At 36.8% G+C, this 17,378-nt stretch overlaps 1 protein-coding gene across 1 annotated transcript; it reads left to right on the top strand.

Annotated features, from left to right (window-relative positions):
* Positions 1 to 14,752: 14,752 nt before the first annotated feature.
* LOC149252798 (uncharacterized) lies at positions 14,753 to 17,109 on the top strand. Its single transcript, XM_089456723.1, has 3 exons — positions 14,753 to 15,039; positions 15,210 to 15,475; positions 16,247 to 17,109. Exons 1-3 carry the CDS (start codon positions 14,853 to 14,855, stop codon positions 16,916 to 16,918), a joined length of 1,125 nt encoding a protein of 374 aa, XP_089312849.1. The 5' UTR covers positions 14,753 to 14,852; the 3' UTR covers positions 16,919 to 17,109.
* Positions 17,110 to 17,378: the final 269 nt, after the last annotated feature.

Raw genomic sequence — 17,378 nt, 5'->3', positions numbered from 1 at the left:
TCGAATGGATATCGGGTTTTAAAAATGATTGGAGGTTAAGTCTTAAAGTGGACCTGAATTTTTATAGACAAATGGCTTATAATCCTTATCGGATCCGTGAAGCGGGTAAGTGTCGTGCATGTCTCTGGGGCAGTATCATTGAGGACCTCAGATCTTTTGAGTTCTTGATCGAAAGGATATCGGGTTTCAAAATGATTGGAGGTTAAGTCCAAGAATGAACCCGAAGTTTTATACACCATTAGCTTATTTTCTCTATCGGCTCCATGAAGAGGGTAAGGGTCGTGCAAATTTTTGATGCGATTTCCTTGTGAACCATCGGATCATTGGGGTTCTTATCGAATCGCTATCAGGTTGTAAAATGTTCAGAGGTTTAATGTGTAAGGTTTTGGGTTTTGTTGACCCTGTTGATTGTTAATCATCAACGGGTCTATCTTTTGTTGGTCTTTACACTTGTAAAGACGTGTACCATATGTAATATTTTTATCGATAAATTAAAGGCTCCACTCTTACTTGACCAAAAAAAAAATATTAGTACTCTATTATTTTATGTGATACAATTGATACTGATGTAGAAATCACATACTAGATTCTAGTGAAAAGAACAGGAGGGAAAAACAGAACTACTGTGTGAATATAATTAAAAGAAAACAGAATTTTTTTTTGTAGAAAAGAAGATTTATAAGATAGAAGATAAAGATAGTATCTCAGTTCTTATTCTTTGCAAATAAAAAAGTTACTGTGAGGGGAGGTGTATTCTCTGTGACTGAATAAAATTGTTATCCTGAGAAGAACTAAAACAATTGTTGTGATAGTTCCTTACTTAAAATTAAGTGTGCAATGTATAAAAGAACCTGTTTGTCTGCATTGGAAGGAACAGCAGTTCAAACTGAGAAAGCCTTATGATCTAAGTATTGTTTATTGAACATGTCATGTTACCAAGTAAGATTTCATTAAAATCAAGAAACGGCTAGCTCACAGATGGACAAATGAAAGGAAACACATAAACCCTTATAATAAATAATCAACATGCTGAAAAACACATCCAGTATTTTAATTTAAGCAGTGCTAAGGAAGGCCGAGGAGGTTATGAGGCCAACTGGAGAAAACAAACACCTTCGAATTTACCTCTCAGAATTACCAAAGGAGGTAATAGTGAGGTGGTTCCAGAAGGGAAGAATTCCAAATGGAACAAAGAAATGAGTGCACTAACACCACAATACTGCAACAATAACTATACATGAACTCTACTCAAAACTCGCGAGAACTGGAAATTATCCAAGAATCCAAACTGATAAATAAATATTAATGAAATCTATGAATGGTAATGACAACAGAACGGCCATCTCTCGCATTGTTAATAACTTAATAAAAAACAATATGAATGTTTAACCTCTATAGGAGAGAACATCATGTTGTCCATCAAACGAAAAACCATATGTACATAAATATAATTCTTATGTAAAAACAAATGCATAATAATTACATTCCAATGGAAAACCAAGCAGGGGGACACTAACTGAAAGGGAAACATAGTCGAGCTTTGAAGATACAACGAAAATTAGTTACACTAGATAGCCGAGGAGGCTTCCACTTAATATAAAATAGAACCATGAGTCTGTACCTCCAACAAACCAAAATTAGCCCTCTAGCCATAATAATGACCAAGAAACTAAAGTAGAACAATAGAATGAATTTAGGGTTCTAGGGTTTAATCCCTGTGACAACAGAAACCCTAAAAAGCATTCGCCCAAAACCCCAATGGTCCAAAAAAGCACTTGGAGGTCAAATCCATGAGGTGAAATCACTGTTGAGGAGCACATAACTTGTTGGTGTACATGTTAGGTCTGAGAGTGACCTACTTGAAAATCAAACACAAAAGTCATGTTAAAGCCTGTAAATATAAATTAACCTATAACATCTTACAATAACAAAGATTCAACAATGGAAATTACCTAGTAAAGACAAATAAACCTTGTTTGCCTCCAAACCTGTGAAGCAGATTGAAAAATCCTGGCAACTGCCACCACTAACAAATAGACTACAAAAAAGGGAAATTTCCTAAGAAAATCTTGACAGAGACTGATAATTAACAAAATTCATGGACAAAAACTCTGTAACGAAGAAATTGTATTTGTAAATGAAAGATAGAGAATAGAATTGTTTCCTGAGTGGAAGTAATGTCAACGCAGTCTTGAATAACCTAGAATCCCAAGCGAAGGAGATCGTTGGAGCCGTGACGAATTTGATGTTGACAGATGTGGTTGTAGAGCAAAACCCTCCCATGTCAAGCATCGAGAATGAGAAACTGGAGTGAGGGTTAGGTCGAATGGTTATCGAAAGACACCCGAAACAACCAACGACTATGCGATGAAGGAACACCAAGGTCAATGATTGTGGAGTGTCCAGATGGCATCTAGGAAGGATCTAGAATCTGGGGCTAATTTGCCACCATTGTTTTAATAAATTGGTTGTTACATAGTTATAAAAACCCATAACCCTTGCTTAGTGTGATCAAAATAATAATGTAATGATAAACACATTAATGCTGACAGAAATCCAACCATTATGGTATGTGAAAATTTTAATAACCGAGGTAAAACTATTGAATGGGAGCTTGTTGTTTTATGTTTTTCTTTATGTTAATTAGATGTAATAGTTGTGAAGTGAATAATATATGTAATAATTTTGAAGTGAACTAATAAAACTTTGTATAACAATTTTTTTTTTAAATTGTCATATTACATTGCCTTTTCTTTATTAACTTTATTTAATCATATAAATAAAGGAAGTCACATCACATTTAACTTTGCAAAAGACTAAATAAAGCATTCAAATATTTATCATTATAGATCATTGCAATAAATAATTAATAAAATAGAAGAAAAATCATACTAGTGTCTTATTCCCAATTAATAGAGTAGAAAATAGATTTATTTATCCTTCTAAAATTATAGGTTAGAATGACTTCATTTACTAAAACTCCAAACCTCTTTCTGTATTGTTATAAAATTAATATTATTAGTTTATACTCATTTTCTTGAAAATTTATGTGAAGGAAAATTTATATTTACTTTGTTTATAAAAAAATAATAATAAGAGATTTACAGTAATTTCATTATTTTATTTTTGTTTTTTTATTAAATTTATTTAAAATTTAATAATTTAATAAAAATTTATTAGAGATAAATTTGATATATAAATTATAATTTTCATTTTCATTTATGATTTAAATAATTTAAATAAATACTACATTGAAATCATTTTGATGATGATGATGGTGGTGGTGGTTAACGTCCGTTGAGACCAAACATTGGTCTATCAGACCTAAAGAAACAAATTATTTATTTTGATTTAAGATTTTATTCCTATGCTCAAAAAGCTTGGAGAGAAGCCTCTCGAGCTCACTATAATTTTGACATTGTAAAAGGCTAGGAAGGTCAGTATTGTAACAAAGATTGTGAAACTGAGATCTAATGTGGTTGTACGCGGGACACTCTAAGAGGAAGTGGTTTTCATCCTCGATGTTCCTATTCTCACATATATGGTAGATCCTTTCCATCCATGGCATTTTAGGAACTACCCAACGACCTGTTTCACTATGGAGCTCATGAGAATTTGTTGTAATCTTTGCTATATTAATTTTCTTCTTTGAGCTAGTTAAAATAGAGAGATACTTTTGATCTTCTAGGGTGGGGTTGATGACCATCTTATAATAAATTGATTTTCTTTTATTAAATTGAGACTTCGGTGATCCATAATAGTTGTAAGAAGAGCTTCGGCGTAAATCACAAAAAGGGAGATCTTTGTCGACGCGTTTCGAGCCAGCAAGTGTGGCTCATCGTCAGGACAAGTTGAAGAAACAGATCCAGCTTTGCAAGTTAAATAGTCTGAGCAGGGCCCCCAACAGCTATCTAGATCAATGGCTAGATTTGACCAAGGGACAGTCAAAAAGTCAAATGGATTATTTAGAGGGTTACATTATTAATTTAATAATTAAAAATTATTATTAAATGGGAAATAGTTATAATGGAGACCTAATATTTTATACCTGAGGTAAAAGTAAGAGGATAGTAAAATAAATAAAAATAAAAATAAGCAATTAAATAAATAATATAAATATTCATTAGTAGATAAATAGATTAAAGAAATAATAAAAACATAAATAAAAATGAAAATAATATATATTCGCTAAAATATAAACTGTAAAATAACCCTATATAAAAGTTAGTTACGAAAAATTAGATAGAAATAACAATAATAATATAATTAAATAAATTAAGATATAAAATAATATAAATTAGTCATGAAAGAAATAGTAAAATATATATTCGTTAATAACTATATAAAATAATAACAATATATAAAGGCTAGTTATGGACATCAAAAAAATAAATAAATAAATAAATAAAAATAAAAAAATAAAAAATAAAAATAAATAAAATAAATAAAAAATAAAAATAAAAATAAAAATAAATAAATAAATAAATAAAAATAAATAAATAAACAAATAAAATAAATAAATAAATAAATAAATAAAAAATAAAAAATAAAAAATAAAAATAAATAAATATAAAATATAAAATATAAAAATAAATATAAAAATAAATAAAAAGATAAAAAAATAAATAATAATAATAATATGTATACGTTAATAGATAAATAAAATAAATAACTTATATATATAAAAATACTAATAATAAAACTAAGTAAATATATATTTGTTAATAATATAAGTACCAATATCCAATGGGAAAAAAAGGGGGAGGGGGGGGGGGGGGGGCGCGGGGGGGACGACTAAATAATACTGATATTATTGATATATTTGTTAATAGATAAAAAATATACATAAAGATCATATAAAATAGATAAAAATAAAAATAATAATGAGTCAATAAAAAACTGATAAGAATATGAAAACCAATATCAACTCGGCAAAGGCGGGAAAGGAACGATACAACTCAGAAGGAGAAGGACCGGAAAGAGTCCAGAGCAAGAAGGATAAACCAAAGGAGACAGGAAGGCTCCAGGGGAACGATGAAAGCGAAAAAGATGAAGGGGGGGGGGGGGGCAAACTAAGATGAAAGGGCAGGGATCCAACACCTACTGATCTTCCAGCCGTCATCTCTATTGAGATTGTTAGGTCTTCTTTCAATCTCAATAGCTTCCCTGAGTTTACGATGATGGAACTGGGCAACCTTGGCAACCACCTTAGCCTCCTCAATACAAACATGATGCTTGGTCTTCACCACATGCTCTGCTAACGCTGAAGACTTGGTTCTCCCATGTCTTAGGTCAGCTGCATGTTCGCTGATCCTCTGATGGATGGAGCGCCCCGTTTCCCCGATGTAGGGGGTCCCACAAGAACAAGGGATCAAGTAGACACCCTTCATGTCCTTGGGGTCAACGGGATCTTTCACAGATCGGAGGGAATTACGAATCATGTTGAGGGGTCTAAAAGAAGAGGGAATATCATACCTCTTAAGGATTCGAGCAATCTTGTCCGTGGTTCCTTGGACATAGGGAAGGTGGACCCCTATTCGGCGTTCCTTAGGTTCTTTTTTAATAGCTGCATTCCTAGATGCTTTAAGGAAAGCCTTCTGACCTAGGCGTCTACTATATCCATTCTCCACAAAGACATCAAGGAGATGGGATCTCTCCTTATCAAAGCTCTCATTATCAGAAATACTGAGGGCTCGAGTAGCGAGGGTGTTAAGGACACCTATCTTCTGAGCAGGGAAATGATGGGAATCAGCATGCAGATACTGCTCAGTATGCATTTTCTTCTGGAACACAGAGTGGGAGAGATAGCCGTCCTTATTCCTCGAAATAAGAATATCTAGGAAAGGGAGGCAACCATCGACTTCTTTCTCCATGGTGAACTTAATGGCAGAGGACTAACCATTGAGGTGATTGAAGAAGTGATCAAGCTCCTCTTAGCCATGGGACCAGATGACATTAGTGTCATCTACATTCCTTTTCCAAAGCTTGGGAAGGAGACGAGCCGAGGCTAAAGCTTTGGCTTCGAAATCTTCTATAAAAAGATTCGCGACAATCGGGGAAAGGGGGGAGCCCATGGCAACACCACAAGTCTGCTCAAAGAATTCACCCTCGAAACAGAAGAAAGTGGAAGTGAGACAGATCTCGACCAGATGCGCGGTATCAGGATCTGTTAGGCGATAGATCACTTCCAAGGCCTCCTTAATAGGGATGCAAGTATAAAGAGAGACCACATCAAAGCTGACGAGAATGTCCTCAGGGTCCAGCCTAATACCCTTAAGTTCCTTAATGAAGGAAGCAGAGTCTTTAACAAAGGACTCAGTGCGGCCGAAAAGGGGCTTAAGTTTAAGGGCAAGGAATTTAGCAAGAAGGTAAGTTGGACCACCAATGGTCGGAGCTGATGAGCTGGGTTGCTCGTGACAGTGGACAACAAGGCATGGCAAGTTTGGGTGAAGGTGGAAGGAAGCTCTTGCTTACTTTGGACAGGTTGAAGAGGTTGAAGGAAGAGAGGCCCCAAATCCGTGAAGAACTTGAAGCCTTGGAAAAGGATGTTGAAGGCAAGCTTCTTCAACTCGGTTGGACAATGGAGCAAGATGAAGTTGCAGATTGTGCTAACAAGGAAGATCGAAGACTTGGATGAGATGGCCAGATGTTGTGATGTGTCTACTTGGTTGGACTACATGGGCAGCTTAGTCATGGACATCAGGTTGGAGACTTGAAGACATGGAGCATGGCAGACCTATGCAAGGACATTGTGTGGAAGCATTTGTAGAAATGTCAAGGGACATCCAAACAAGGTGCTAAGGCAGGAATGTTATGCAGGAGGACTTGCTAGTGTGACATGGGAACTTGAGGATGGCACATTGCAGATGATGAAGAGGACTTCATGGACCTGAATGGGGCACATCAAGAGTTGATAAGATTGGAGGCTTGAGGATGGCACATTGCAGATGATGAAGAGGACTTCATGAACCTGAATGGGGCACATCGAGAGTTGATAAGATTGAAGACTTGGATGGACTTATGAGCAGCTATGGAGCATTCCTATTATATGGGAATGGGTTATGGAGCTCATGAGGACATGACATTGTTGTGACTTTTAGGGACTTCATGTATGGTGGACTTAAAGATCTAATACGTTGAGGAGCTGAGGTCAGGTGACTTTGATGCAGTATGGGATGCATACTTTCAAGGTGGATGTATGGGCATGGCTTGGAAGAGTGACTTGATGTAGAGGATCGCTAAGAGGCACTTTGAGGTGATGAAGTTACAATGATGATGATGATGCTTTGGTGATACACTTGAGCATGGGTTGAGCTGAGACTCAAGGAATTTCTATACATGAGAGCTGATTTGATCGAGGATCATGGGCAGCACATGGATAGGTGAGACAAGTGCATACTTGTTTCTATGAAGATTTGAGGGTGGCACATTGCAGATGATGGAGAAGGGCTTCATGGACCTGAATGGAGCACATCGAGAGTCGGTTTGATGAGATGATCTCTTCACTTTGGAGGAGACACACACATGGACAACATATTGCAGATGACAGTGGTTCTACATATGTTGCGGTGATGTTTGCCTTATGTGGAGGAGACAACATCATGGATGATGGTATGTTGTCGAGGAGGACAACGATTTCAGGTGGAGGAGGATGTAAGGTCCCTGAGTTGTGCACGCTTGAATGCCGAGTGGATGATCGCACGCGCACGACGAACGCGACCTACGGCGGTGCGACGGAGTGCGGAAATATGACGATCATGTGAACCATGTACGACGAAAGGGAACCTCCACGAAAAATCAGCTAAGTGTCAACACTTGTACGCACATGTTATACGAGCGCACCAAGAGTTTATATGCGTGGGAGCGTTGGGCATAAAACTTACCCAAGCTGACACCATACGACATGACTTGGGGGCGTTTCTAATGAAGTTTAAAGGTCGGCCCAAAGGCAATACGCATGGAGAGACATGCGTATAAGTAAGGTGGACTGCACCTCATTTCAACCAATGATCTTCGCTCAAAAGCCTTCACATAAAAGACAAGGAGTGCGCAGTCTTGGGTAAGAAAATGCGCACATCTCATGCGCATTAGGCTTGAGGGATTGCGCAGTTTGGTTTAGTGGAAGGTTGGCAAGTGTGCCACGGTTTGAGGAGGTTCGGGTGTGCAGTTTTATGCAGGATTTGGTAGGAAGGTTGAGTGGCTTGGGTGAGCACTCCTTCTTATGCAAAGGTGAAGAAAACGTTGTAAAAGGCTGTTCTATGCCTTGATTGTAAAAATATTCTAAGTGTAGACTTGGTTTGGCAAGGAACACTTATACGTTGTAAAACTGATATTCTTAATATATTGTTGGGCAGACTTTTCGGGAGTTACCCCTCCCTTTATACTTGTTTGCAATTGTTGTTCTCGGTTAATTGCACATGGATAAAGAATGAGAATGGGTTTCATTAAAGTATAAAGGATAATGTTGTTACTCGGTTGCAAAAACATGAACTAACTATGTTCATGTTAAGATAAGGCGTAGTCCATAAACGTTAGTATTGTTAAAAAGAAAGCATTCGGTGGTGCCGCACCTCGCTACAAGCGGTTGAAAAACTACCGTAGGTGTAGGGGCGTGACAGTTTGCGTGACAGTTGGAGTTCACTAAAATGAAGATCGAAGACTTGGATGAGATGGCCAGATGTTGTGATGTGTCTACTTGGTTGGACTACATGGGCAGCTTAGTCATGGACATCAGGTTGGAGACTTGAAGACATGGAGCATGGCAGACCTATGCAAGGACATTGTGTGGAAGCACTTGTAGAAATGTCAAGGGACATCCAAACAAGGTGCTAAGGCAGGAATGTTATGCAGGAGGACTTGCTAGTGTGACATGGGAACTTGAGGATGGCACATTGCAGATGATGAAGAGGACTTCATGGGCCTGAATGGGGCACATCAAGAGTTGATAAGATTGGAGGCTTGAGGATGGCACATTGCGGTGATCTTCCAACCGCTTGTAGCGAGGTGCGGCACCACCGAGCGCTTTCTTTTTAACAATACTAACGCTTGTGGACTACGCCTATTCCAACATAAACATACTTAACTTATGTTTTGCAACCGAATGAATGCATTATCCTTTATACTTTAGTGAAAACTATTCTCAATCATTAACCATGTATAATAAATCGAGAACATCAACAATACGCAAGTATAAAGGGAGGGGCAACTCCCAGAAAAGTCTGCCCAACAATATATTATCACAGCTTCTTCAATATTACAATACAAGTGATGCTTGGCAAGCTCCAAGCCAACACTTAGAATAATTTTACAACCAAGGCATAGAACAACCTTTCACAATCATATGCACTCTTGCACAAAGAAGAATGTCCACCCGGGCCACCTATCTTACTTTGTCAAGTCCTGCACATAATCTGCACATAATCTGGACCTCGGCACACTTGCCTCACCCAAACCGGCACTTAGAAACCCAAATCTGCACTCGCAACTGAACTCCGACACCTCAAACCGCAAGAATACACCTACCTCGCTCTTGGGCTGAAGCACGCATGAGATATGCGTCTTCCTTTCCAAAACTGCGCAGGTATTTTCCCCTTTATGCACAAGAGATATGAGCGAAGTTGCTTCCTTCAAATGGCCTCCTCACGTGCCATATATATACACATATCATCACGTTTTAAAGGGGTGTGTACAGCCATAAGGCCGACCCCCAAACCATAATAACATGCCCCCAAATGATGTCAGCTTGGTGTTTTAATGGCCATCCACTATCGCATATAAACTCCCATATACGCTCAAGTGACACTTAGTCATTTTTCCACACGCTCCTTATCGTCGCATAAGTCTGCCTGTTCGTCGCATTTTTCGTCGCAAAGTGTTCGCATGACGTCGTAAGCTCGTTCGGCACGTGCCCGTCATGTGCCCGCGCGCCCGCCCGCGCCCGTGCATGATCGCCCGCCCGGCACCCGTCGCACCCGCAGCCGGAGGTCCTTACATTCTCCTCCACCTGAAATCGTTGTCGTCCTCGACAACATACCATCATCCATGATGTTGTCTCCTCCACATAAGGCAAACATCACCACAACATATGTAGAACTACTGTCATCTGCAATATGTCATCCATGTGTGTGTCTCCTCCAAAGTGAAGAGATCATCTCATCAAGCCGACTCTCGATGTGCCCCATTCAGGTCCATGAAGCCCTCTTCATCATCTACAATGTGCCACCCTCAAGTCTTCATAGAAACAAGTATGCACTTGTCTCACCTATCCATGCGCTACCCATGATCCTCGATCAAATCAGCTCTCATGTATAGAAAATCGTTGAGTCTCGGCTCAACCCATGCTCAAGTGTATTACCAAAGCATCATCATCATCATTGTAACTTCATCACCTCAAAGTGCCTCTTATTGATCCTCTACATCAAGTCACTCTTCCAAGCCATGCCCATACATGCACTCTGAAAGTATGCATCCCATACTGCATCAAAGTCATCTGACCTCAGCTCCTCAATGTATTAGATCCCTAAGTCCACCATACATGAAGTCCCTAAAAGTCACAACAATCTCATGTCATCATGAGCTCCATAAGCCATCCCTAATCAACACCTCAGCAAGCATACAATATGCTTCAGCTCCCCCATGTAGTAGGAATGCTTCATAGCTACTCACAAGTTCATCAATCTTATCAACTCTTGATGTGCCCCATTCAGATCCATGAAGTCCTCTTCATTATCTGCAATGTGCCATCCTCAAGTCTCCAATCTTATCAACTCTTGATGTGCCCCATTCAGGTCCATGAAGTCCTCTTCATCATCTGCAATGTGCCTTCCTCAAGTCCCCATGTCACAGTAGCAAGTCCTCCTGCATAACATTCCTGCCCTAGCACTCCTCTTTGGATGTCCCTTGACATCTCTACAAGTGCTTCCACACAATGTCCTTGCATAGGTCTGCCATGCTCCATGTCTTCAAGTCTCTAACCTGATGTCCATGACTAAGTTGCCCATGTAGTCCAACCAAGTAGACACATCACAACATCTGGCCATCCCATCCAAGTCTTCAACTTTCGGTTTAGTGAACTCGGTCACCCAACCATCTCATCATCATGTCACGAGTCCTTTCACCATAGGTCCTCCACCAAAGTGTCCACCAAGACTACCTCTTGGTCTCGGCCATGAGAAGTCCACCGAAAACATCACAAGTGTGTGCCCTCCTCAACCTGTCCATGAGTCATGCCGGGCACTTAGCCAATTCTCCATGTGGCTAAAGCATGACCCAATCTTCCACAACGATCATCACGTTCCACCCTTGTCACGGGCCATTGCACCTTTCATCATAAGGTCACAAGTAACCCCAACAAGTCTTGCAATAATCGACAATCCTTGCTTCTCCATACAAGGTTCCATCATAGTCATCCATGGTAAGATGTCCTCTTGCCTTGGCAAACTGGCTTTGCCCTTCCCTGCATCCGGTCCATCTCCCAAATGCCCAAATGAAACACAAGTACCAATACTTACTTAATCATCATGAGGCTCCTCCATGTGAGTGACCTCATTCACACATGTTGGCAAACTGCACGATCTTGGTTCAACTTGATCATCCTCAAGTTCATCCTCCATCGTAGTCATGTCTGCAACATCTTCATCTATCACGGCTTCCTCTTCCTTGTTAGCACAATCTGCAACTTCATCTTGCTCCATTGTCCAACCGAGTTGAAGAAGCTTGCCTTCAACATCCTTTTCCAAGGCTTCAAGTTCTTCACGGATTCGGGGCCTCTCTTCCTTCAACCTCTTCAACCTGTCCAAAGTAAGCAAGAGCTTCCTTCCACCTTCACCCAAACTCGCCATGCCTTGTTGTTAATTTTCTTTTAGCTGCTAAATCTTTCTCACACCACATTTTTTCTTTGAACTTAGAAGTAGCAATATCTATAATGTTATTTATGTTCTGCAATGCATCATTCTCGTTGATCTCCCAATAGTTTAACCGGGCCCTTGTCTCTTTATGCCACCCCCAATGGAGCCTTGGGTGGTTTTCGCTAGAATTTAAAGCTAGCTCAGGAAGTCTATGATCGTCTATGTTATTGAGTTTGTGCTTGTACAACAGAAACCTAATCATAGCTAGGCTCTCAATAGGGGAAATACCTGCTTCTATAAGGAGAATAGGATAGGGTGTATTACTTTTAATTTTCAGGTTATAAGTTACAAAACACTTCTGGATTTGCTCAATCTTTCTCCATGATTCTCTGGAGATGCTGCAACCCCAAACCTCACAGCCATATAAGATAACAGGAGTGACTAAAGTTTCAAAGAGGAACTTCTTTTTATCCCACATTACAAGGTTTGTTGTTTTACAATTATTTTCAAGACCAAAATAAGCTTTCCACCCCATTAATCCTTTTCTCAATGCTATGGTTCCACTTAAACTTGTGATGATATCAATTCCTAAGTACTTGTAAGAATACACTTCCTCCAAATTATAGTTTATAATTTAATAGAAAATAAATTATTTTTAATTAATACATCAACATATATTTATGAATAGTAATTATTTAAATAACATAATTTCTTTTATAAAAGAGTGATAAATTAACTTGTATTTACAAATAATAATGATTACCACTATAATAATAATTGTAAACTCCACCACTCACAAACAAATAACTTTACTATTAAGTTGAAAACAAACAAGTGCCTATTAAAAATCATTGGGAAGAACAAATAACTTTACTATTAAACTGAAAAAAACAATTGACTGTGAAAAATCATTCGGAATTTCACCTCAATTTCTAGGAAGTTGCATCCGTTTAAATTGGAATCGAAGTTGAAATGTCAAAACAAAATGAGACGGTAATCGCAAGAGTTAGTAGAGATTTTCAATGGTTAAGGTGAGACTTTTTTAAAAGTTTTGTCGGTTCCTCTTATCTAATTTAGAAATTTTAATTTTTGACTCCTTGAATGGATTTGACATATCCCAAATTAGAGTATCATTTAAAAATATAAAACTATATTATTGAAAGTTCCTTCTATTGATGAATTTTCCAATACTTTATCACTAAAAGTTCCTTCCACTAATGAATTTTAGAATTATCGTTTATTTTTTATTAATTTTGAAAAAGAAAATATTAATTTATTTCTAATGGAGGAGTATTTTTTACATTATAATTATCTAGATTTGATAAAAGTTATTATAATTATTTTTTTGGAATGATGTTAAAAATAGAATTTGTTATAATTATTTAAGAAAATTTATCTCATCTCGAAAAATTTATTAATAGTTAGTAAGAAGGCATATTTCCACTTTTTCAAGTTTTTTGATGTTTATAGATGTTAGACTATTAACTTATTTTCTTACATTAAAAGAGATTTTAATTAGTCGTAAATAAGAATACTTTTTATTGCAAGATCAAAAGATGGTTTTAATTTAGATATATCTTTAAGAAAATTAATCTCTCTTATGATCATTGTTGAGGATACTTCCATTGTGATTATGCCTTTTTTGATAGCATTTAACCTTAATCCTATATATAAATATAACTAAGATCAAATACCACACTTGGTTGTGATTTAACATTTTCTCTAAGGAAACTCATTGGTCATTGTTGAGGATACCTCCACTATGATCATGCTTTTCTTGATAGCAATTAACCTTAATCTTATATTTAATTATATATAAGATTAAATACCACACTTGTAGAAATTTAAGATTTTACATAAGTAGACACATAGTAACTTACTTTTTTCTTTTTTATTAAGCTGGAAAAGTGTATTATAACTCAATTATCAACCAACGATGAAGATAGGTACCACTAACCACAATTTGGAAATGTAAGCTAACTCAACCACCCTTCTTTTTGAAAAAATATACCACCTAAAATTACTACTATTCATAAATGTAAACTAACACATCAATGTTATTTAAGACAAACCCAGAAAATAAATTATGAATATTTTAGTTTCTATGGTATAATTTTTAATTTTAAAATATTAATTGACTTTTAATTAATTATACATTTTTATATTTTATTTCAAAATTTTAAAAAAATATTAATGAAAATAATATAAATTCAATAATTTTATAATATAAAACAATATTTTTATAATATTCATAAAACTATATTCTTATAATATAAAACAATATTTTTGTAATATTCATAAAACTATATTCTTATAATATATTTTTTTTTTTATAAAACTAGTTTTTTTAAAGTAATATTCAATCTTAAAACTTAAAATTTTATTTTGGTTGATTTAACCCACAGAGCATTTGAATTTTGAATTTTACTATATATATATTACACGGCAATCTCAATGAAACTACCCAAATACCCATTACCAAAAAAATTAATTAAACTACCCATACATTTTATATGACAATCACCAATTAAACTATCCAATAAACTCAATCTTAAATTTATAAATTGAAATTGAATCTAGTTATAATTAACATTTATGTAATTAAAAACTTTTAATAATAACTTTTCTTTTGAGTGATTGTCAAAGCAATCCGTACAAAATAGTTGAGCTTCATCTAAGTATTTGTTACCTCTTGACTTTATGGCCAGCGGTCCATCTCCACTTTTTCACTGTCACACTTCATCGAAATTTAACTCTTAAAAGTCTCCCGTCCCATTGACTCCAGTACGCGGCATTGACGGACTTTTCTCTAAACAGAATAGTCATTCAACACCGCGGAATCTGTCCTTCCCCTTTAATACTAGTCTCATTCAAAACCATATCACTAAATGCCTTACTGTCATGGGTGATATCATTTAAACTCACTCTATAAAACTGTAGAAGTCTCTTCGACTCCCATACCATTTCTCTGTGTATCCAAGCCAGAGAAAACTTCTGCATACCAATATGGAAATAAATGTTGACCAGCGAGGTTTGAGCGAGAACCACAATGGACTGCCTGGTTTCAGGTTCCACCCTACAGAGCAGGAACTGGTGGGGTTTTACCTGAAGAGAATGGTACAAGGGAAACTTAACAACTTCAACTACATACGGATGCTCGAGTTGTATCGTTATGATCCCTGGGATCTGCCCAGTATGTTCTTGAATCTTCTTGTTTTTCTTGTCATTTTTTTCCGGAAAGAGAAAGAGTATTTGTAGTAATTGGCTTGTAATTCATTGGTTCTTTCTGTAAGGATATGGCTGGAATTTGAGTTTCAGGTCTTGCTGTAACTTGTAATTAATTCGCTGAACGAATTGTTGCAGGCTTTTATAGTTTCGGTGAAAGAGAGCTGTTTTTCTTCGTTCCGCGAGATGAGAGGTGCCAGAATAATCGCGGCCGGCCTAATCGGATTACGGCTTCTGGCTACTGGAAGGCCACGGGATCTGACCGGTCCGTTCGCGAAGATAATTGTAAATGTATTGGGCTGAAGAAGACCCTGGTTTTCTACAGAGGGCGAGCCCCCCTGGGACAGAAAACAGACTGGATTATGAACGAGTATAGACTGCCTGACTACATTGATAAGCCCAAGGTGAGCTGGCCTGGTTTGTGATATTGATAGTCATTTTTTATTTTAATTTCTGGTCATTTGTGTAATCATTTACTGAAAGATTTTGCATTTTGAGTTTCTTTAATTCTTTATTTAAATCATGGGAAGAATCTTCATCTGAAATTATTCTTGACAAAAAATTCATGAATTTCAGAATTGAGATAACTTTGACTTGAATCATGATGGTTTTTTTTTCAAGATTTATCATATAAATAATATAAATAGTTTTAGTGTCAATGTTGGTTGTGTTTCTAACTATTAAGTGGGGTTTATTATGTAGTGTGGTTTATTATTTTGTTGGGAAAATGAATTATATTTGATAATTTTAATGGATTTTTTAATTTCTGCAAAAAAAAATTACTTTGACTTGAATTATGATGGTTTTGTTTGATGGTTTTGTTTGAATTATGATGGTTTTTTTTCAAGATTTATAGCATAAATAGTTTTAGTGTTAATATCAATTGTGTTTCCAACTATTAAATGTGGCTTATTTTTTAGTCTTGAATTGAAAATGAATCATACTTGATGGTTCGAAACTTCTTTACTGAAACTATTTAAGTTTCACTGTTGGTTTCTTAACTTGGACATTAAAACTATTTATCTGTTAAGACTCCTAACTTCTTGGCTAAAACTACATATGTGATGGATTCCGAAAAAAAAAGCTCGTATGTGATGGATTCCGAAGAAGAAGCTCATGATCATGATCCATGAAAATAACCAAATTTCTCATTTGCTGTTTGATTGAATTTGCAGGTTGAAGTAGTTCTGTGTCGTATTTACAGAAAAGCCACCCCTCAGAAGTGGTTAGAACAGAAAGCAATGAGCCAGGCAGAAGTGAATTCAACTTGCGAAGATTTTGACTGTATATCACAGGATTCTCAGCTTTCTCCAGCAAAAATCGCAAAATTTGCTGATAACAAATGCGTTCACGAGGCTAAGTCGATCTGTGTCCGGGATTCCGATTCTCTCGCCTGCCATGAAATTACAACAGAACCGAGCAGCTCCCAGCAAGATAATCTTACAAAGAGCGACATAACCAGTTCTTTGGGCCGTGTTGTTGACTCAGACCTTAACAATCTGATGGAATCGACGGTCTATGGGGGATTCATAGATCCCGTTTTCCGAGCTTTGGCGGATGAAAGTATGAAAATCGAAGGATTTTCAAGCCTCACGGCGATGCTGAACGCTTCTGCTGCTTCTTCTTCTGTAGAGAGTTGGGATCGTCTGTTAATTCCGGCAATGGCGGAAGATCCTCCTAATTCGGTCCAAATCCCAAAGCTGTCCATGGATTTCCGCAACGAGGAGGCTGGAAACCGGAATTTACAGAACCCATGGGCAGATTTATGGAGCCCCTCTTCGATTATATGCACTCCTCACTTTGGCCCGAACTCGTCTGTGGATTGCTCTGGCCATGGTGGTTCGTAAAATAAAACGGCTGAGATTATCTACAAATCAATTCCAAACACCAAAATTCTAAGAGATAAAATTGCTCAATTCTACGACTCTGTAAATGGGAAATTTTATGGACAGATTTCATGGACCATGGATTGACAAATCATGTAACTCAACCACTCAATTATTATGTTCTCTGTTCTGAAAATACAAAAAATCCTAATTTCCGTGGTCTTTTTGAAAACCAGTGTATCTTGATTGAAACGTTGAAAAACAGTGTGTCTGGATTGAAACGACCAACATTTCAGATGAATATTTCACAGATCAATGAAGAACCCATAAACTAGTTCACATTTTTTACATTTATTGTTAGGAATATTATTTTTATCGTTGAAATATTAATTTTTTGGTCCTTAATAATAAATGGAGTAATTATTCTAAAATATTGAAGGGATTAAAAACTATTACACAGTTTTTTTCCGAAATTTTTAAC

This window comes from Pinus tabuliformis, chromosome 7, assembly GCF_031772625.1.
Source record: "Pinus tabuliformis cultivar Carrire ecotype Pingquan chromosome 7, CPIR1, whole genome shotgun sequence".
NCBI classification, from domain to species: Eukaryota; Viridiplantae; Streptophyta; class Pinopsida; order Pinales; family Pinaceae; genus Pinus; species Pinus tabuliformis.
This window is presented reverse-complemented; position numbering and strand designations above follow the sequence as displayed.

Coding starts and splice junctions, on each gene's coding strand:
- LOC149252798 (XM_089456723.1), top strand. CDS start 14,853: ATGGAAATAAATGTTGACCAGCGAGGTTTGAGCGAGAACCACAATGGA. Junction 15,040..15,209: donor TGATCCCTGGGATCTGCCCA/GTATGTTCTTGA, acceptor GAATTGTTGCAG/GCTTTTATAGTTTCGGTGAA. Junction 15,476..16,246: donor ACTACATTGATAAGCCCAAG/GTGAGCTGGCCT, acceptor TTGAATTTGCAG/GTTGAAGTAGTTCTGTGTCG.